Source organism: Oncorhynchus keta, chromosome 8 (genome assembly GCF_023373465.1).
Source record: "Oncorhynchus keta strain PuntledgeMale-10-30-2019 chromosome 8, Oket_V2, whole genome shotgun sequence".
In the NCBI taxonomy this organism is placed as follows: Eukaryota; Metazoa; Chordata; class Actinopteri; order Salmoniformes; family Salmonidae; genus Oncorhynchus; species Oncorhynchus keta.
Window position 1 is genome coordinate 3,754,223 of NC_068428.1, and position 22,513 is coordinate 3,776,735.

Consider the following 22,513-nt stretch of genomic DNA (forward strand, 5'->3'; position numbering starts at 1 on the left):
TAACCATGCTGGAAGACTGGGACAGATACAGCATACATAACCATGCTGGAAGACTGGGACAGATACAGCATACATAACCATGCTGGAAGACTGGGACAGATACAGCATACATAACCATGCTGGAAGACTGGGACAGATAGTGCATACATAACCATGCTGGAAGACTGGGACAGATAGTGCATACATAACCATGCTGGAAGACTGGGACAGATACAGCATACATAACCATGCTGGAAGACTGGGACAGATACAGCATACATAACCATGCTGGAAGACTGGGACAGATAGTGCATACATAACCATGCTGGAAGACTGGGACAGATAGTGCATACATAACCATGCTGGAAGACTGGGACAGATAGTGCATACATAACCATGCTGGAAGACTGGGACAGATACAGCATACATAACCATGCTGGAAGACTGGGACAGATACAGCATACATAACCATGCTGGAAGACTGGGACAGATACAGCATACATAACCATGCTGGGAGGTAAACCGCAGAACAGAGTCGCCGCCCCTACAGCAACGGCGAGAATTCCCCTGCGGTCGGCTACCAGAGGCAACAGAGGCAAGGCTTGCATCCAACATCCAGGCAGAGAAACGGCAGCAGAGCCAAAAATGGGATAGCGATAGAGATAGAGAGAGAAAGAAAGAGAGAGAGAGAAAGAAAGAGAGAGCGAGTGAAAGAAAGAGAGAGCGAGCGAGCGAAAGGCAGGCAGAAAAACCTCCCCCCAGCCTGGCATTCCACTGCCTCTCTGATGTAATTATTTAATAGTTATAGCAGTGACCCAATATTTTCCAGACTAGCACGCCAAGCAGCGACTAGCAGTACATTTGAATGGTCTCCGCAAGAGGACTTATAGATTCTAGTGAACGTTTGTGATAGCGTTGTTAAATGACTATGTCCACAGCCCCTATGAGCACACGGCTCTGACCTTATGGTAAATGGAAACTCCAGTAAATACCAGCGGGAAGTACTTCCATATAGCTCTTAATGCACAGAGTATACACAGACTGCCTATGGTTCATCTTTAAATGGTTTCCCTCCCTCAGGCTACAACTTAATGCACTAATCCAAGAGATCCAACAGATCCAAGAGATCCAAGAGATCCAATATGCCAACAGAGTCTGATTTCTCTGCCCCACTCAGTCCAGCTTCTCCCGGGAAACCAACAGCCATCGAATTAGAGCCCAATGTGGAGTTGGAGCTGGACCAAACATGACCACTTCAGCTTAGCATGAACCAGTCATTTGATTAGCTTCAAAGTCCAAACAAACGGGTAAAAGATCAATGGCCACTTCTATCGCTTGATTACTTTGAGAGGCTTTGATTACCATCAATAACGTCAATCTATGCGTCATGTAACATTGGGTTTTATACAACTTACAGCCAAAGACCATCTGTTTGCATGAGCAGACACTGTTCTGCAGAACACATGTCTGTAGCTGTACCCGGAGGTACACCTCCTGTAATATACAATGTATTAGGAATGCCAGGTATCCCTTCTCATTATCTGTGTATCCTCAGGACATGCAAGCTGACGGCAAGAAGAAAGGAGACAAGTGTGATTGACGTGCCATACCTCAAGTCCAGTCGCCAGGCCCCTGAATGTTCCATAATCTGGCCATTAACTTCACTACACCCAGTATATTCCTCCAATCCCAACAGTCACGCAGACAGGCAAGTCAGGGTTTACCTTGTGGAAGCTTCCATGGAAGATTCTCTTCACTTGATCATTGTCGAATGTGACCCTCTGGATCGCCCCCCTCGTATCCTTGTTATAATACGAAATTGTTTGGCTGGAAGCTGAATAGAGAAAAACGAGTTTGAGGAGAGAAAAGAAAGAGGTTACAGATAGCTCTCCAACGTCGCATTAGGACTTGGTGTCATGCAAAGCTCCTAAACTAGAAACAGGACTCCAATACCATTGTCATCAACGGGCAGTGTATCATGAAGCAGATATGCTTTGTGAAAGCTGCATCACAAACAACATGGCCGGGGCTTTATAAAGGCCAGCTGAAGATAGCTTATACAGGATGTTGGAACCGGAGGAGGGTGAGTGTGGTTACTGAGGGAGACCAAAGCAGCCCTGGGCTCTGGAGCCCATTACGGTCCCTTCACTGCTCCCATGAGAGAACATCAGACAGAACAACATAAATCTATCTACAGCTGCTCGATATGATATCGCCTCCTCACACAACACTACTTCCTCCTTCCTCGATGGCCGTGTCACAAATGGCACCCTATTCCCCATGAAGTGTACTACTTTTTTTGACCAGGGTCCATATGGCTCCGGTCAAAAGTAGTGCACTATGTAGGGAGTAGGGGGTCATTTTGGGATGCAACACCAGTAACATCTTGTAACCCTCATTGTAAAACCCTATGTACTCGACCCCTTCAAATCCTCAGAGCTACAGAGCCTTACGATCAATGGTGACCCCGACTTCAGGCTTGTCGTCCTTGGTGGACACCTGCCAGATGTCAAAGGCCTCGTTGGGTGTGTCCGGGAGGAGACGGAACATCATGATGATGGTGTAGGAGTGAGGTAGTCCGTCTGGGTGGATCTCCCTGTTCAAACCCCCACACAACCCCAACAATAAGACTGACCATTTAAAAAAAAGACAAAATCCACAATAATCAATTCACCATTAACATACATGTGTACAGTATTACTCTATGCCTATGAACCACCGTGATGTGGCTGATGTTTTTCCATAGAGTCGCAAGCAGAGGTAAAACTCCGTGGCGGAAGGTTAAGCTGACTGGAGATATACAGTATTTGATAGGCCTACTGTGCGTGTGGCTGATAAAACGCTTAGAGATGTACGGTGTAGGAGATAGCCAGTGTAGTTGGATGTCTCGGAGCTACGTGGGATGAGTGAACCCAGCAGCACGCCAGAACTTCAGATTAAGCTAGAACACTGCTATAGGGCAGTCCATATTCTGACATTTTGGGACCTGTTGGGTCAGCCAATTACAAGCAAATAAGCAGGACATCGTACATTAATTGACCTAGTTTAGAGGGGCATGGGGTCTAACATCTTGTCTGAACATAGTTGAGTATGACGTGTCCTCTCCAAGTGCCAAACCAACATTAATACAGTTTTTACTGCATGGGAAATGCCCACAAAAAGGTAATGTTTAAACAAGTCAGTTCTTAACACCTGCACTCCCTGCATTGACCTACATCTCCTCAGTCTTCCTGGATTCGAGCAGAGACAAGCTTTCAGAGTCTGAGACTATCATTATAATGTGCTGCAACTCAATTATCCCTTAAATCCATTAGCTCACAAAAGCAGTGCAGGAATACACTGCAAATGAGTGGATTCGGCTATTTCAGCCACACCCATTGCTGCCAGGTGTATAAAATCAAGCACACAGCCATGCAATCTCCATAGATCAATCAATCAATCACATGTATTTATAAAGCCCTTTTTACATCAGCCGATGTCACAAACAGACATTGACAGTAGAATGACACGTATTGAAGAGATCAGTGACTTTTAACGTGGCACAGTGATAGGATGCCACCTTTCCAACAAGTCAAGTTTGTCAAATTTCTGCCCTGCTAGAGCTGCCCCGGTCAACTGGAAGTGCTGTTATTGTGAAGTGGCAATGTTTAGGAGCAACAATGGCTCAGCCTCGAAGTGGTAGGCCACACAAGCTCACAGAACGGGACCCATCACTACAGAGTTCCAAACTGCCTCTGGAAGCAACATCAGCACAATAACTGTTCGTCGGGAGCTTCATGAAATGGGTTTCCATGGCTGAGCAGCCACACACAAGCCTAAGATCACCATGCGCAATGCCAAGCATCAGCTGGAGTGGTGTAAAGCTCGCCACCATTGGACTCGTTCTCTGAAGTGATGAATCACGCTTCACCATCTGGCAATCCGACTGACAAACCTGGGTTTGGCAGATGCCAGGAGAACGCTACCTGCCCGAATGCATAGTGCCAACTGTAAAGTTTGGTGGTGGAGGAATAATGGTCTGGGGCTGCTTTTCATGGTTCGGCCTAGTTCCAGTGAAGGGAAATCTCAAAGCTACAGCATACAATGACATTCTAGATGATTCTGTGCTTCCAACTTTGTGGCAACAGTTTGGGGAAGGCCCGGTCCTGTTTCAGCATGACAATACCCATGTGCACAAAGAAGAACTTGACTGGCCTGCACAGATCCCTGATCTCAACCGCATCAAACACCTTTGGGATGAATTGGAACGCCGACTGCGAGCCAGGCCTCATCACCCAACATCAGTGCCCGACCTCAATAATGCTCTTGTGGTTAAATGGAAGTCCCCGCCGCAATGTTCCAACATCTAGTGAAAGCCTTCCTAGAAGAGTGGAGGCTGTTATAGCAGCAAATGGGGGACCAACTCCATATTAATGCCCATGGTTTTGGATTGAGATGTCCGACGAGCAGGTGTCCACGTACATTTTGCTATGCAGTGTACAACCACAAGAATTGACCATTCAAAGCCAAAGACAATGATAGCGTGTAAAATTTCCAAACAGGACTTCTGAAAAACCTGGTGATTTTGTAATCCAAGACAATGGTATCGCCAACTCACGTGGTGGGCTGGGTCAGGAAGGAGTTCTTATGGAGTCTGTAGGCTGTGTAGCTGTTGAAGGAACCAGGTTCCATAGACACTCCCTTGATATAGCCATAGGTCTTCTCTGTCAGGTTGAACGCCTCCAGCATCCTGAAGCCTACAGCACAAGGTGAAGAACTCATTTTAAGTTCTAGAACTTCTCAAACCAATGAGGGAATGATGCATGCGGTTTCTGCAGACGGTTCTAATGTGAGATGTACATAAATAATAATCTGAGCATTTTTACCAGGCGATGTGAATCCATTTAGGTAGATCAGGGGACAAGCTGTGAAAATAATATCAAAGATTAGCAACAGTTCAATTTGTTTCGAGAATTTTATCTTGGGCGATAAATGAAAATCGCTTACAGCTAAATACTATAAGTGGTATCCAAAATAACAAACAACAAAACAGCTTACATGACGTCGCTGTTTCGCAAATGAAGGTCACAAGGTTGTCTTGGATAGTTGCAAAGGCGTCAAAGTCGTCCACAACAAAGATGTGTCTGTCGCTTGGCTTGCTGCCAATGTTCTGCAGCTCAGCAAAATCCACATCGGCAACACCAACCACAAACACACTGTAACCTGGAGAAGGAGCACATGCATTCTCAGAAAACCAACCGCACTATGTGCCTGGGGTGATGCTAAAATGCTACAGATTGCTAATACCTCAATGACAACATATACAACAAGCATTATGGGATATGTCTAACACTGGGTTGACTTGAAGATTGCTGTGCAGCAAATTGAGCAACCCTTACCAGCATGCTGCAGCGTGGCAGCGTTTTTCTTCACCTCATCCTGAGAGCGACCGTCTGTGACAGCTACCACAACCTTGGGGACATTCCTCCTCATTCCATTTTCTGGGGCGAACACCTTCTCCTTGACATGCATCAAAGCAGCGCCTGATCAAGAACAAAGAAAGGTAGATTAATGAAGGTGATAGACAACAATGTATACTCAACGGGTGGATATATGCCTGGCTCCGATGAAACATGTTGGTGTCCATTGCAAAGTCACTTTTACATAAGGCCCTGGGCAAAAGAAGTGCACTATATAGGGAATAGGGGGGGGCATTTGGGAGACAGCCTAGTTGATGGAAGCTGGGTTTGGGGAGCCTCACCGGTCTTGGTGTTTCCTCCTCGGTACTGGATCAGCTGTAGAGCAGCGAGAGCGTTGCCCTTGTCCGAGTAAGAGTTCAGCCTGAACTCTGTCTTCGCTTCGTCGCTGTACTGCACGAACGACACCTGTTTCCAAAGTAGAACGCATTACAAGGAGTTATCGTACGATTTCACACCGCACCTATTATTCTAAACAGTTCGCCAAGTTCACTAACAATTACAACATGCTTTTTTCCACTATTACAATGTGCTTTTCCCTCTATTTACAGCACGACACACCTGCATTCCTGTCGATCCGATGACGTCGAAGGCTCCAATCATGCTGAAGACGAACTGCACCACTTTCCGGAAACTGTCTTCTCCAATACTCCAAGAGCCATCAATAAGGAACACCACATCTGCCTTGGCACCTTTGCACACTGAGGCAAAAGAGAAAGAACTCAGTGAACTGCACTTAAAAGATTCCATGGCAGGCACCAGATTCTGGGCTGCCTGGAACACCAGGCCCGATAACAGAGAAAGGCATGATAATGAGAGTCGGCAACCTCAAAAATAAAAATAAAGTCTGCATGAATCTCACAAACAAAATCATTGAGAGAAAGAAAATGACATAATGAAGCTATACATGGCAATTATTGGTTTAATTGATCACACTTTCCTGAAGAAAATGAAGAGGAAAAAAAACTAGGAACATTTGGTTACTATAAAGGCTTCGAGATAATGTCTGCCTGATGTGATAGAGCACTTTATTTTTGTATCTCTCGCAATCCCCTTCTTCCAAGTCAGGATCCATAAACAAGTTTTACACCATACCTTATCAAACAAACAGCTTCTTTGGACTTTCTCAACACCTAGGTCAGTCATTAGTCAATGGGTGAGTTCCCATTGAAAAACCCCTGGAGGGTCTGTGTGGAGCATGTGGCGGCCATTACTTTAACACTGGCACCACTCTGATCCAGAGGAAATATCTCTGCAGGTCTCTGCTTCTGACAAATAGTGAGATTTTGATGGCATTGCATGTTTACTGAACCTGGCTTTTTATGACTCGCAACATTTTGCACTAAAACACACTCAAATTCAAATGTCGATGACTTTGCAGTTGACACCTTGTTTGGGCTCCAAGGAAGGCTTCAAATGTTCTATATAGCATTGGTGAATGTGGTGCCGTTTGGTGCTTTGGCAATATGGAGGTGATGGATACTGTATGTCGTAGTCATCATGGCGCCATTGGTTCTTACCTGCCCATGCAGGAGGAATGGTAGGTGGTGGTGGAGGAGTGGGGGGTGGCGTTGGGGCTTCAGTAGGTTTGACCACTTTGAGAAAGAGACAACAAAGTGTCAGTGAACATCAACAAAGAAATGACACATTCGGATAGCACATCGTGTGTAAAAAGCTGAAGACTACTGAGGTAACTGCACTGACTGCAAGTCACTCTGGATACGAGTGTGTGCTAAATTACTCAAATGTAAATACTCACATGTTCTCTCTTTGGCGCTGACTCCAGGGCCCTCGAGGTTAGGGGTCTGAACGAACACGGTGGCACTATAAAGAGCGTCGGGGGAGAGCCCCTTGAAGCAGTACTGGCTCTGAGCTGCAGTAATGGTGATCTCCTGCTGACCTTTACTGGAGGCTACACACAGATAAAACAAGGAGAAATGTGAGACATGTTGACATGTGTTGAGAAGAGAAACACGTTGACATGTGTTGAGAAGAGAAACATGTTGACATGTGTTGAGAAGAGAAACATGTTGACATGTGTTGAGAAGAGAAACATGTTGACGTGTGTTGAGAAGAGAAACATGTTGACATGTGTTGAGAAGAGAAACATGTTGACATGTGTTGAGAAGAGAAACATGTTGACATGTGTTGAGAAGAGAAACATGTTGACATGTGTTGAGAAGAGAAACACGTTGACATGTGTTGAGAAGAGAAACACGTTGACATGTGTTGAGAAGAGAAACATGTTGACGTGTGTTGAGAAGAGAAACATGTTGACATGTGTTGAGAAGAGAAACATGTTGACATGTGTTGAGAAGAGAAACACGTTGACATGTGTTGAGAAGAGAAACATGTTGACATGTGTTGAGAAGAGAAACATGTTGACATGTGTTGAGAAGAGAAACATGTTGACATGTGTTGAGAAACACGTTGACATGTGTTGAGAAGAGAAACATGTTGACGTGTGTTGAGAAGAGAAACATGTTGACATGTGTTGAGAAGAGAAACACGTTGACATGTGTTGAGAAGAGAAACATGTTGACATGTGTTGAGAAGAGAAACATGTTGACATGTGTTGAGAAGAGAAACACGTTGACATGTGTTGAGAAGAGAAACACGTTGACATGTGTTGAGAAGAGAAACATGTTGACATGTGTTGAAACATGTTGACATGTGTTGAAGAGAAACATGTTGACATGTGTTGAGAAGAGAAACATGTTGACATGTGTTGAGAAGAGAAACATGTTGACGTGTGTTGAGAAGAGAAACATGTGTTGAGAAGAGAAACATGTTGACATGTGTTGAGAAGAGAAACATGTTGACATGTGTTGAGAAGAGAAACATGTTGACATGTGTTGAGAAGAGAAACATGTTGACATGTGTTGAGAAGAGAAACATGTTGACATGTGTTGAGAAGAGAAACATGTTGACATGTGTTGAGAAGAGAAACATGTTGACATGTTGAGAAGAGAAACATGTTGACATGTGTTGAGAAGAGAAACATGTTGACATGTGTTGAGAAGAGAAACATGTTGACATGTGTTGAGAAGAGAAACATGTTGACATGTGTTGAGAAGAGAAACATGTTGACATGTGTTGAGAAGAGAAACATGTTGACATGTGTTGAGAAGAGAAACATGTTGACATGTGTTGAGAAGAGAAACATGTTGACATGTGTTGAGAAGAGAAACATGTTGACATGTGTTGAGAAGAGAAACATGTTGACATGTGTTGAGAAGAGAAACATGTTGACATGTGTTGAGAAGAGAAACATGTTGACATGTGTTGAGAAGAGAAACATGTTGACATGTGTTGAGAAGAGAAACATGTTGACATGTGTTGAGAAAAGAAACATGTTGACATGTGTTGAGAAAAGAAACATGTTGACATGTGTTGAGAAGAGAAACATGTTGACGTGTGTTGAGAAGAGAAACATGTTGACATGTGTTGAGAAGAGAAACATGTTGACATGTGTTGAGAAGAGAAACATGTTGACATGTGTTGAGAAAAGAAACATGTTGACATGTGTTGAGAAAAGAAACATGTTGACATGTGTTGACTGCCGAGGCCGCCGCCTGAAACGTTGCTCCTTGTAAAAATCACGGGTCTTCTCTGAGTACGAAAAGCAGAGTTAATGCCATTCAGCTGGGGCCATGACAGTGCTGCGGTAAGGCAAATAGATGTAATATCGTTGTTGTCACGCTACACATGTAATTCAATATGAATTGTTTTGGGGAAAATGGAGAACGTTTTCCAAAATGTGATATTTTTGGTCAAATGAACCATGAGACCAATGGCCTTATAAGGGCAAATATCCCCTCAATCACTTCTCCTGGGCTGACCCCTTGCTCCTCAAGGTAGAAGACCAAGATTATTGCGCAGAGATGTATGCTATGATCCTCATTCCACAACCGCATTTCACTTCCGTAACAAACACTTGGCATTCCAATACTGACTTGAAGCTCAGTCTGTCAGGTCGCTAGCTTTTCAAACCTTGGGGACTGTTTACTTTCGGTGAGTGTTCTCTATTCTCTACCACAGTTGTCTTTATGACACAAGCAAACAAAGCCTGCTTAAGTTTGGAAATATGTCATGGGTAGTGATTACCATGTTCATATTTAAATCCTTGAGATACTGCGTCTTGTTTTTAACAGTTTATACCTCTACTGAAAAAAGAAATTGGGAAACAAAATAATGATTGTTGTTATACAATACATAGCCAAATAGCCTAATAGTCTACCGCGTATTACGCACGGCAGAATTAATAATATTATTTTTTACGATTTAATACGTATAATAATTGGTCTAACCTATTGGATCCTCCAAAATGAAACTGAATTGTCCGTAGAGTTCCGAGGAGGATTGTGTCGAGGCACAGTTCTGGGGAAGGGTACCAAAAATGTCAGCATCATTAAAGGTCTCCAAGAACACAGTGGCCTCCATCAGTGGCAGGGACTGGGAGACTAGTCAGGATCGAGGGAATGATGAACGGAGCAAAGTACAGAGAGATCCTTGAGGAAAACCTTCTCCAGAGCGCTCAGGACCTCAGACTGGGGCGATATTTTCACCATCCAACAGCACAACGACCCTAAGCACACAGCGAAGACAACGCAGGAGCGGCTTCGGGACAAGTCTCTGAATGTCCTTGAGTCAGCCAGAGCCCGCACTTGAACCTGATCAAACATCTCTGGAGAGACCTGAAAATAGCCTTGCAGCGACGCTCCCCATCCAACCTGACAGAGCTTGAGAGGATCTGCAGAGAAAAATGGGAGAAACTCCCCGAATACTGGTGTGCCAAGCTTGTAGCGTCATACCCAAGAAGACTCGAGGCTGTAAATCGCTGCCAAAGGTGCTTCCACAAAGTACAGAGTAAAGGGTCTGAATACTTATGTAAAAGGCTGCAGCGTAACAAAATGAGGAACAAGTCTATGGGTCTGAATACTTTCCAAATGCACTGTATGTGGAAATAGCACTTTTCTATGTTTTGCAGTCAAAAAGATAGAGGAAGAAATGTTTCCAATGACACCATCAACCAATTACTAGACAATTAGTAGGCGAAAGCACATGATGGACACTGATTATGTCATTGGAAACATTTGTCTTTCAACAAAACATATTTCTTTCAACAAAACATAGAAATGTGACATTTTCACATATGTTGATGTTGGGATGATGCTGGAGATGATGCTGGAGATGATGCTGGAGATGATGCTGGAGATGATGCTGGAGATGATGAATTTGAAGTTGAACACGTAAAACAGTTTAAGCACATTTCTCTGCTGTGAAACCGGAGTGGTCTATCGGAATGATTGAAAAAGGGACAACGGGAAAGCGCAGCCGCCATTCGCTATTCGAGTGCAGACGGATGATAATGGTCCATTCTAAATCAAAACAAAGGCCGCACATTAATAAAGACAAGATTACATTGAGAATAGTCTGATGAGTTCGAATATTTTCACTTGATGAGGGAACAGCTAGTGCAACAGCTTTTTGTTTGTGACTTTTTACAAATCACCAATATAGTTGTATAGAGCAGCCCATATATGTTTGGATTTATAAGACATTCTGAAGTTTTGTGTCATTCACAACTAAAAGTTGCCAAATAACTCAAAATCTAGCACTGTAGGACCTGTTTCAAATGGTCACTTTCACGCTCAACATAGCTCATATGCGCACTCGCTCGGGAATGGTAAAAGCTTACTATAAAATCATATAATAAAAAATAATGGCACAGAATTTATGGGCGTATCTTGTCTATTAAATGAACTAGCCTACAGCCTATGCTCCCATTGGCATGGCACCTAGCCAGATAACATACAGTAGGGCCAACTCATATTCTGCTCTTCTGAAATACATTTCTTCCATATCATAATGTTTCTTTAGACCTGCCTAAAAGAAACAATGGACGTATTGTGATGGTGGATTTATTAGACTTTGGAAAAACGGAAGATGTTCCAAATCAGCAGCTTGTATATGCGTGGAGGCCTGGAGATGCTAAACATGTTTACGTTAATTAACGGTCAATTACCATGAGAACAAGCAGTTATTTGCATGACAGTCGCCATCTGACACAATGTCATGACAGTCACCGCCCTAGGTCTACATGTGAACATTAATACAGATGGATTCAAATGCCGACAGTAATAAAAAGGATGTCATCTTTTCAGACAGAGACAACTAACACTTGGTGGTCGGATGCTGTCGGAACACGCCACATTGATGCATTCTCCTTTGAGAGATAAACACAGGGGCGGGCTGAGGATAAACAGTCGTGTGAATCTCTAGACCCAATCTCAACAGCCAGCACCGTACCATTCCAATGTTCTGGACACAGAGGAGGTTGTGGCTCTGATCAGTGGGGATCTATAGCATCTCTGACTAGTGACTGACTAACACCAACAGCATGTGTTGATGCTCCTTCTGAAGTCTCCTTTATGGCTTCAGACATAAGAAGAAGCATAAACTCAATTATAATGCAGCAATTCTTCAGGGTAGAAAAATAGTCTCTCGTGTAGCCAAGCTTAAAGGTGCGATCTGAAATGAACGCTTGGCTGAGACTTACGGTCCAGAGGGTTGAGCTTGATCCTGTAGGAGGTGGCAGCCCTGTGAGGACTCCACTTGACGCAGAACTTGTCGAAGCCAACGTTGTAGGTCTCGAGGTTGGTGACGTTCAGGTAGACTGGAGCAGAACACAAGAAGACATTTCTCAGACTGACTTCAAGGCCGAGTCCCAAATTTGCACCCTATTCCCTACATAGTGCACTACTACAGACCAGGGCACATAGGGCTCCGGTCAAAAGTAATCCACTATATAGGGAGCCATTTGGGGATGGTTGACATTGATGCTTCAGAAAGATGATATTTGTAGATCAGATACATACGTGTTGTTCCTTGTCCTTCGAGGGCCCCGCTCATGCCAGCATCATACTGGGCAAACACTTTGACATCGTAGGTGGTGCCAGGGAGGAGGTTCTGGAGGGTGTATGAAGTCACGTCACCCACAAACACGTCCAAGCTCTTACTCTGATCTTCTTCTGCAGGTAAAAACAACACAACCTCTACATTAATAACAGCTACACTACAACACAATCTCTACATTAATAACAGCTACAACACAATCTCTACTTTAATAACAGCTACAACACAATCTCTACTTTAATAACAGCTACGCTACAACACAATCTCTACTTTAATAACAGCTACACTACAACACAATCTCTACTTTAATAACAGCTACACTACAACACAATCTCAACTTTACTCATGAGGATAAGGAGAAGAGCAGACCTATCTCATTTGAAATGTAAAGATGGCCCTTAGATTTCATGCAAATGATTCTGGATCCTTACTTAGTCATTGCTGTCAAACTTTTAGTTTGCACTGCGACCTTTGACGAGTAAAACACGGGATTGTGACATTGTGAAGTGCTGTAACTTTTATTTCCGAGCGTGTTATGGGTCCCTGCTCATGATTGCATGCACAGAGTCGGACGTCATCTCACCCGCAGGCGTGTAGACCAGCTTGTATCCGAGCACCGGAGACGGCGAAGGGTCCCAGGCAACACGGAAGCGGGTGTACCACTCGTCCGAAACACGCAGGTTCCTGGGCTCCAGCAGGCCAACTGTAACCAAGGCAGAGCAACAGAGTGAGCAGAAACATGTCCACATTCAATCAGTCACAGCAATTACCCTCAACAGCAAGTAGGGCCATGACACCATTTCCAGTCTGGCTAACCCTCAGTGCAGTAAGGCACCACATTACCATAGCACACAGCCCGGCCTGCTGCTAGACTACTGCTGTTTTTCCTCCTCCTGTGTTTATGAAGACCATTATGAGTAATACATGTGTTTAGATTGGATAGATTTTTCCATGGTCTTGCTGAGGGAGCTGGGCAGTGGATGGGTGGGTAGTCGGGTGCGGCGTAAGCTCCTCATTGGAGCGAGGCCCATCCAAACTGCCTAGCTGGCACAGTGGTGCCTCGGTCCAAGCCAAGACATAAAGTTTCTATTGTTTGTGTAACTCGGGACTAATGTTCGCCAGTCGTTGAGCTTTCCCAGTTGCTCTACTGTGAATTCCCCAATCCTCCGAACTCTTCAAACTGAAACATGTTGGAATCGGTTGGCTATTTTGCATGGCTCTTTAAAGTATTTTCCACTCCTGTGCACAGGTCTCACTCCCAGCTCATCAGGCTTGGAAATTATGTACAACTAGCTAGACCATTAGGTGTTCAATATACCAGACTGAACCCTTCCTGACCACTTTTCTAACCGCCTTACCTGTGCGTCCGGGCCCGTTCAGCGATCCCCCTGCTCCATCAGCATAGATGGCTTCCACAGTGATGTTGTAGGGAGTGTCAGGAAGCAGGTTCTGCAGGATGGCATTGTTTCTGTTGCCAGGGACAACGGTCTGTAAGGAAAAACACCAGAAAGAACTGTCAGTTCCTTCAAAAACGGCTTCTCAACACACTTGACATAGTCCTTTCAGCTCCTAGCGGAGCAAAGTGCCTCAACACACAAAGGAATGTAATTGCTAATGGAAGCTATGTGTCGCTGCTAGCCTAGCTGATACGTCACTGCAGCATAGAGAAAACGGGGGTAACCAGGAGGCTAATAATGAAAGTTTCCTGTCCTCTTGAAAAAAAAAACATCTGAAGATTTAGCTCAAGTGTCCTTTCATTTCAAATTCAGCATGCTAAAAGACTCCTTACATTTTTCTCTAGTTAAGTAGAGTCTGTTAACACAATAGTTACCTTGCTAGGTAGGGAGCAATGATGCAGCACAGCTGGGCTATCCTTAACTGGTGCTCATGTTTAAGTCATTAATAATAGACTGCAAGGTAACGTAATGTTTCCAGTGATAATGTTGATCTTACCGAGCATTTAATTCATCTTACTAATCAGCAATTAACTGTTGTGAGTGATATGCCTTCAGTGCTTTGGCAGTAGTAACATTATCACGTAGAACAGAAGGGTTAGTGTATGGGATGTGTATTTGATTTGCCACTCAGCTACATATAAAACGAGACATGTTTAGGCCATAATCTCAACTCATCCCTCGAGTCAAACTCTAAGTCCTGTGCTACATGAAAGTTTGTTGACAATGACTTTGAACTCACAAACTCAGTGATGGGGTCTCCTGTGGTGGGGGCGTAGGCTATCTTGTACTGCTGCACGGTTCCCTCAGCGTGGTCCCAGCCGATGGTCAGAGTGTTGGTGGTGGCATCAAACACCCGCAGGTTCCGAGGTCCAGCACGGGGCACTGCAACAACACTGGGTTACACTCACACACATGCACCTAGCAACCACCGCTACACCGTGTGTTTGTTGTGTATAGCTACGTGTATGTGTGTGCGGACGTGCTTGAATGTAGACTACAGTATAAGCAAGTATGCCTGGAAGCGTGAGTAACACGATCATGAGCCGGTAGTATCAATGTAAACAAAAGTCGCATGAGTCAGTAGTACCAATGTATACAACAAAGTCAGATTGATTGGATTCAAGTCTCACATGTTTTGCCGTCTCCCTTCACCGGTGGTCCCTCCCCGTCGGCGTACAGAGCCAGGACGCTGACCGAGTACGGTGTGTCGGGAATGAGCGAATCCAAGAACGCGTTGTTGATGTTCCCCGGGACCAAGACCTTTGGCAAGGTCACAGGACATAGATCACAATGATGGCTTACAAGAGAGGAATCATGGTTTCGTGTCCCAAATGGCCCCCTGTTCCCTATTTAGAGCACTCCTTTTGACCAGGGCCCGTAGATGCACCCTCAAATGAGCTTCTTCAACCATACTACTCTGGCACTAGACACGGACATAATGAGCTCACTGTGAATCCCTGCTAGTGTTTCCTTGGAAGGAGCCTAGTGCAAAGGCTAGCGGGAAGTACTAACAACGCCCTGAAGAGGTTTAAAAAGATAAACAAATGCATTCATTTTGCTTAAAAGTGACTGATAAACAGTTAGTGTTATGGAGGCAAATGAAGACGACGCAACCAACAGCAAGAGACCAGCGCTCTGTCATTGAACAGGCCTCAACGTGTATCTCACCCCTGTTTCTAACAACAGTGGAGCCTAGACTCGTCATATCATCAGGGTAATCACTATCACGACGCAGCCCATTATCCATTAGCATGTCCGAGGGAATGCTATTACATCATGCTAAACACAGCTGCTCTTTAAAGTGGTCTACCCTCGTCTACAGCTAATCAGGGGATTCAGCAGAACATCTCTGTATATAACACAGTATATGTCCTCCAATTCTTCAAATGTAAGAATTTGCAGATCTATGTGCACATCCACATTTTCCAAACTCCTAGTGATACAGTAAAAGCTGTTTGTTGGGCAATTAGCTCCATCTTTCTCCTGTCATCCAAGATATGTTCATCGGTGCATGAAACCAATCCTGATATTCAGATCATTAAAAGCTAAATAGTCTGGATTTCCGCATGAATGAACACTAACCTTATTACAAAGTACCATCTGTGTCGGCTTCTAAACAGACTTCCTACAACAGTCTTCCAGAGGCTTTTTGATATCGTTGCTAAACGTGGAGCCCAGCAACCATTTTCTACTATTTTTGCTTACGTTCCCTTTCCTTCTGAGTGGTCTGAGCAGAGAGGGAGAGTGAACGGGAGCGTGAACATACTTCCCACCACACCACATTGGAGAGAGATAGCTAGTATGTCCCAAATGGCACCCTATTCCCTATATAGGGCACTACATAGGGAATAGGGTGCTATTTGAGATGCATCCATTGAACTTACCGTCTCTGCAGGTCTTTCTCCGGACAGAGGTGTGTAGATGACACGGTACTGCTGCACCTGGCCAGAGGCTGGCGCCCAGCGCACGTTCAGGCTGTTGGTGGTAGGGTTGTACACCTGGACGTTCTTAGGAGGGGTGCGTGGAACTGGGGGTCACAGAGGGTCATAGAAAATCAAAAGGGGAGAGGGCAACTGCTAGATTGACTTCCCCTAACAAGTTTAGCTATCTTAACAACCCAAACCAACAACAACTTTGATTTGACTCTCGAGGAATTAAGTAAAGATACCACAAGAAAATGTTAGAATTATTTGACTGCTAAGTTTCAAATAGGATGTAGCTCAGTAAAAAAAAAAAAAATAATACAAATGCTGAGGGGTGCAAACTCTCCAGTCTCCAAGTGATTTTATAGTGTCTATGTAGACAGCACATAGAGAGAAGCAACACAGTTTGAGTTTATGAAAAAAAAAAACTCTTAACTTCCCGTTTAAACTAAAACAGATGTTCGTATTCCTCTGGCATTCCGCACTTTAGCCCAATAAAGCTAGATGTAGTAGGTAGACAGACCCAGCCACCTTATTGAGAAGCAAAGTAGAACCTATTTGTCCAACAGTGAGCTTCATTCTATACTGAACACGTGTACAAGTGCACATGCATATGGTGTCTTTAGGAAGATTACTCTGTCAAACATCTCTTCACATTTGGCCGAGGATCAGAGCACATCAGATGTGAATCCATGATCATAAATCCGTGTCTGTCTCAAGACTTGAAACTGACAAGGACATAGCGAGATCAAATAAAATGCTTGACTTCCATTGGACGTCTTCATATTAGCACAAACGGAGTCTCTGGAACCTCCCGTGGAACCATCACGCACCATCAGCTCGGTAATACTGATATGCTCCGCTGGTATCACAGCTTTCCAATTAACTTCTCTGGGATGGATTTCTGCTGACTCAGCATGGCAAGCCATTTGAGCAGAAACAAAACCGATGCACACAACCTGGTGCAAAAACTGCACAGACACAGGCAGGGCAACCCAACTAGCAAGTATTATTTTTATGGTGAGATAAGCTACCCCTCTGTTGTGGGGGGGGTATGATGCTACTGAATCAAAATAACTGAATAAGAACAACATGGATTACTTGAGGTCACTCAGTTGATAACTTACGTGTCTTTCCAGTCTCAGACTGGCGCAGGCCCTCTCCCTCGGGGTAGACGGGGACCACTGTGATGGTGTAGGGCGTGTCTGAGAGAAGGTTCCTCAGGACGGTAGAGGTGGTGCCACCAGACACTTGCTCCTGTTCACAGAGAGGTGTTTGAGATGCATTATCAATGTTTATACCATTGATTGGTTGAATGCTGCAGCATCCGTATTAGGAACTAAACAAATTCCTAATATGGATGCCGTACTCGACTCAATTCTGATTGGTCAAGAGATACCATGTACAGTATCAGATGTTAAGGCACAGATAGTTGGTGGTCTTACCATGTCCTCGGCTCCGCCAGAGGCAGGGACGTAGAAGAGACGGTACTGGCGCACGTTGCCCTCCGCTGGCTCCCAGCGCACCTTCAAGGAGCTAGTAGTCGGGTCTATGACCTGCAGGTTCTTCACCCCACCCAATGCCTCTGACAAGTCACCAAACAACGAGTTGAGCATCAAATCACTTTTTAAATTTTGCTGCACATTTGTCTTTTTCTCACTGTATTGTACCTGTATTGTGTAGTTTGTTCAGTCATGACTTACTTGTCTTTCCATTTTCAGAAGTTCTCTTCCCTTCAATATCGCCATACATAGGCACCAATGTCACTTTGTACTCTGTGTCTGGCACAAGGTTCCTGAGAACGGTGTTGGTTGACATCCCAGAAACTGTGGTCTGAAAAAGAGTTATCGGATTAACAACAATGTAAAGTAAAACCACGCTACTAAAGACACAGCATTATTCAATTATTCACCGTACATGTTTATAGTGCGCAAGTTAGTGAGTGTGCAGATATTGATGCTTTGATGCACTATGAAAGGAAGTGTTGACTTTGTACCGTGAGTTCAGGCCCTCCTGCTAGCGGGGCGTAGATGACAGTGTACTGGCGCACATCCCCCTCAGCTGGCTCCCAGCGTACCCTCAAGGAGTTGGTGGTGGGGTCAGTCACCTGCAGGTTCTTCACTCCACCCAGAGGCTCTGAAGAAGAAATAACACAACAACATCCCTGTAAGTAAATGGCGCCAAGATGCTCAAGCTGTTACTGAGTCTGATATGGAAGCATATACAGTGGGGTCTGAAATGATTAATATCCTTGATGAAGATAAGCAAAAATGACAGTGTAAAATAAATCATTTAAACACTGAACTATGCTCCAAAGACATTGGGAAACTCTTTTATTTTATAGTAATACAAAAATGTGGAAGTCGGAATTCGTGACACCTCTGTTTTCAATACCTCACCTTGCGAGGATAATGGGACTGAGCCTTTTTCTAAATGTTTTTCATAGTTGGACAACAAATTACACCATTCCTCCATAGAGAATCCTTCCAGATCCTCGATATCCTTCATCTGCGCTTATGGACTGCTCTCTTCAATTCAAACCACAGGTTTTCAATGGGTTTCAATGGTTTTCAATGAGTTTCAAAAGATTGAGATGGCCATTGCAAAATATTGATGTTGTTACCAATTAACCATTTATTTGTATTTGGGGTAATGTTCTTGCTGGAACATTCACTTGCCGCCAAGTTTCAGGCAACCACGTGTTTGGCTAAAATATCCTGGTACTGGATAAAGTTCATGATACTGTTGTTGAGCAAGGGCCCAAGGACCTGGTTGCCTCTGCCAATAAGTTGAAACTTCCAGCAAGACAATAACCCCAAGCTCATCAAAATCCACAAACAAATTGGCCACAAAATCATTATTTTGCAATGGCCATCTCAGTCTCCAGACTGAAAACCTGTGGTTTGAATTGAAAAGGGCAGTCTATAACCGCAGATGAAGGATCTGGAAGGGTTCTTTATGGAGGAATGGTCTAAGATCCCTCCCAATGTGTTTTCAAAAAAAACATTTGAGTAAAAGTTGCCTTTATCCTCGCAAGCTGAAGCATTTATTGGTATTGAAAACAGGGGTGTCAATACTTTTCAATTCTAACTTTTTGAGAAAAATAAATATTACTTGTTAAACAAAATCTCTTTCTCTGAGCAATCGTGTTAGTAAAAAAAATATATCATTGTATTTTTGCTCATCTTTTCATGTGTCAATAATTGTAGATTGTTGACAGTTACATTCTTCACTAGTGTTATAGTATGGGGTTTCTGAGTGAAAGAAAGTATTGAAACGCTTCACTCACTTGTTTTTCCCATCTCAGACTGCATTATGCCGTCCACGTCTGGGTAGACTGGGACAACAGAGACGTTGTACTGGGTATCGGACTCCAGATTACGCAGGATAAGGTTGTTGGTGCCTCCAGAGACTTGCTCCTGTTCAGGGCAAGTGCAGATCAATGTTAGTACTGTAAAACAATTCCATAATCTACTTATAGTATAAACATGGCTAAGTTGACCGTAAAATGGCTAGATAGATGAATAGGAGACGTGCCATTTGCTCCTTCCCATCTGGCTGGGCCACGTAGAAGACCTTGTAGTTGCGCACGTTGCCGACAGCCGGGTCCCAGCGAACAGACAGACTGTTGATGGTGGGGTCGATGACCTTCATGTTCTTCACTCCACCCAAAGGATCTGAGGCAAGAGAGACAATGTTATAGCCTCACACTTACTGTACAAGCTGAACAAGTAGCAGACATATTGAAAATGATCTGTTGCTTAGATGGTCTTTGAATAATTTCACCCCGTTCAGTTCAACTCACTTGTCTTTCCATTCTGAGACCTAGAGAGACCCTCCATCTCATGGTAAACAGGCACAACTGTCACAGTGTATTCCGTGTCTGGATTCAGTTCCTTCAGAACAGTGGTGGTCGTTGTTCCAGACACCTGGTCCTGTTCAAGAAAGAAGAAGGGAGAATATCAGTCAGAAACGGGGCTAACTTACACCTGAGCCATGTTGACTAGCTATAGGGGAATACACCATAGGCTTATGACACTTTAAATGGAAGGATGGGCTGATTGTAATGGATTTCACCCTCCACCAGTCTCCAATGGAATACACCATTTTTAGTGCGTTAGTAGGGGTGTTGTGTTCGTGAGGTGATCCGGACGTACCACTTCCTGCTCCCCGCCGGCAGTTGGGATGTAGACGATGATGTACTCGCGCACGTTCCCCTCAGCTGCGTCCCAGCGCACGTTCAGGGTGCTGGTGGTGGGCTCAATGACCTGCAGGTTCTTCACGAAGCCCAGGGGCTCTGAGCACCAAGAGGAAACAGGGCAGCTTAGCCATCACGTCCATTTAAAAACAATGATACACCTGTTGCACAGCTATGTTTTACTACTACTATATGCCTATTGATTATGTCTGCAGATGAGCTAATACACATTATGAACTGGGTGGTTGGAGCCCTGAATGCTGATTGGCTGAAAGCCATGGTATTTCAGACCGTATACCACAGGTATGACAAAAATATATATTTTTACTGCGCTAATTACATTGGTAACCAGGGGTTTGTGGTATATTGCCAATATACTACGGCTATATATGCATGCACTCCGCTTTGCGCTGTACATAATAACAGCCCTTAGCCGTGGTATATTGGCCATATACCACACCCCATCAGGTCTTATTGCTTAAGTAATTCATGTCTTTCACTGTAGAATTTGCCCGTAACTATCACCAGTCACTGAGAGCATCGTGCAATAAGTTGTCGTTACTCACTTGTTGTTCCATCCTTGGTCTGGGTCTGACCATCTCCTTCTGGGTACACTGGCAGCACAGTGACTCTGTACTGTGTGTTGGGAGAGAGGCTCTTCAGCACTGTGGTGGTTGTGCTCTCTGAGACTTCCTCCTACAAAGGAAAAAAATTGATGGTGTCACACCAACAGAAGCTCCAACAGACATACTGGAACACTATGGCTGCATCCCAAAAGACGCCCTATTCCCGTGCATAGTGCACAACTTTTGACCTGAGTCTTTGGGCCCCGGTCAAAAGTAGTGCACTATATAGGGAATAGGACGCAGTTATATCTCATACACCAGATCCACACGAGAAGGCCCATGTACCATCACTGTTCTGTGATCTGTAAAACTACATGTCCTGCTCTAGTTTCTCTCACCCTTCTGTGGAGTTTATTTTGACAGGTTTGATTTTGAGCAAAAGCCATGCGCCACACTGTTCAGGCCAATTCTAAACAGATAAACCAAACAATGCTTTAGACCAGTGGTTCCCAAACTTTTTATAGTCCCGTACCCCTTCAAGCATTCAACCTCCAGCTCCGTAACCCCTCTAGCACCAGGGTCAGCGCACTCTCAAATGTTGTTTTTTGCCATCATTGTAAGCCTGCCACACACACACTATACGATAAATTGATTAAACATAATAATTTGTTTTTGTCACAACCAGGCTCGTGGGAAGTGAAAAAGAGCTCTTATAGGACCAGGGCACAAATAATAATAATAATATAAATAATCAATAATTTTGCTCTTTATTTTCCATCTTACATATAAAACCTTATTTGTTCATAGAAAATTGTGAATACCTCACCACAGGTTAATGGGAAGTGTGTGTTTGATAGGATGCACATAACTCTGTAATGTTGGCTTGTATTGGAGAGAGTCTCAGTCTTAAATAATTTTCCACACACAGTCTGTGCCTGTATTTCGTTTTCATGCTAGTGAGGGCCGAGAATCCACTCTCACATAGGTACATGGTTGCAAAGGGCATCAGCGTCTTAGCACGATTTGCCAAGGCAGGATACTCTGAGCACAGCCCAATCCAGAAACCTGTCAGTAGCTTCTGATTAAATTCAATTTTCACAGAACCGCTTGTTGCAATTTTGATGAGGTTATCTTGTTCAGATATCGGTAAGTGGACTGGAGGCAGGGCATGAAAGGGATAACAAATCCAGTTGTTTGTGTCATCCGTTTCGGGAAAGTACCTGCGTAATTGTGCACCCAGTTCACTCAGGTGCTTCGCTATATCACATTTGACATTGTCCGTAAGCTTGAGTTCATTTGCACACAAAAAAATCATAAAATGATGGAAAGACCTGTGTGTTGTCCTTGTTAATGCAGACAGAGAAGATGTCCAACTTCTTAATCATAGTCTCAATTTTGTCCCGCACATTGAATATAGTTGCGGAGGGTTCCTGTAATCCTAGATGATTCAGGTGAAAAAAACATCACCCAGATAGGCCAGTCATTTGAGAACATGTCAATACTTTGAACCCTGATA

General features: G+C 44.1%; 1 protein-coding gene across 16 annotated transcripts in view; it reads right to left on the bottom strand.

The window, feature by feature from the left end:
• Nucleotides 1-22,513, bottom strand: part of LOC118386573 (collagen alpha-1(XII) chain-like) — a 93,794-nt gene that overhangs the window by 15,655 nt on the left and 55,626 nt on the right. For 14 of the 16 annotated variants that reach the window (XM_052523374.1, XM_052523381.1, XM_052523382.1 and 11 more), the window contains 26 exons: nucleotides 20,998-21,127; nucleotides 20,391-20,530; nucleotides 20,039-20,168; nucleotides 19,771-19,910; nucleotides 19,523-19,652; nucleotides 18,230-18,369; nucleotides 17,937-18,066; nucleotides 17,679-17,818; nucleotides 17,361-17,490; nucleotides 16,195-16,337; nucleotides 14,941-15,070; nucleotides 14,550-14,692; nucleotides 13,712-13,841; nucleotides 12,937-13,056; nucleotides 12,317-12,469; nucleotides 11,998-12,114; nucleotides 7,195-7,347; nucleotides 6,956-7,030; nucleotides 5,997-6,136; nucleotides 5,720-5,843; nucleotides 5,358-5,501; nucleotides 5,017-5,181; nucleotides 4,845-4,883; nucleotides 4,577-4,715; nucleotides 2,433-2,575; nucleotides 1,704-1,813 (listed from right to left, as the gene is read on the bottom strand). In XM_052523374.1, coding sequence (XP_052379334.1) covers nucleotides 1,704-1,813; nucleotides 2,433-2,575; nucleotides 4,577-4,715; nucleotides 4,845-4,883; nucleotides 5,017-5,181; nucleotides 5,358-5,501; nucleotides 5,720-5,843; nucleotides 5,997-6,136; nucleotides 6,956-7,030; nucleotides 7,195-7,347; nucleotides 11,998-12,114; nucleotides 12,317-12,469; nucleotides 12,937-13,056; nucleotides 13,712-13,841; nucleotides 14,550-14,692; nucleotides 14,941-15,070; nucleotides 16,195-16,337; nucleotides 17,361-17,490; nucleotides 17,679-17,818; nucleotides 17,937-18,066; nucleotides 18,230-18,369; nucleotides 19,523-19,652; nucleotides 19,771-19,910; nucleotides 20,039-20,168; nucleotides 20,391-20,530; nucleotides 20,998-21,127 — 3,378 coding nt within the window. The remainder of the gene's footprint in view (nucleotides 1-1,703; nucleotides 1,814-2,432; nucleotides 2,576-4,576; nucleotides 4,716-4,844; nucleotides 4,884-5,016; nucleotides 5,182-5,357; nucleotides 5,502-5,719; nucleotides 5,844-5,996; nucleotides 6,137-6,955; nucleotides 7,031-7,194; nucleotides 7,348-11,997; nucleotides 12,115-12,316; nucleotides 12,470-12,936; nucleotides 13,057-13,711; nucleotides 13,842-14,549; nucleotides 14,693-14,940; nucleotides 15,071-16,194; nucleotides 16,338-17,360; nucleotides 17,491-17,678; nucleotides 17,819-17,936; nucleotides 18,067-18,229; nucleotides 18,370-19,522; nucleotides 19,653-19,770; nucleotides 19,911-20,038; nucleotides 20,169-20,390; nucleotides 20,531-20,997; nucleotides 21,128-22,513) is intronic. The other 2 variants (XM_052523387.1, XM_052523384.1) reach the window with 1 other exon arrangement.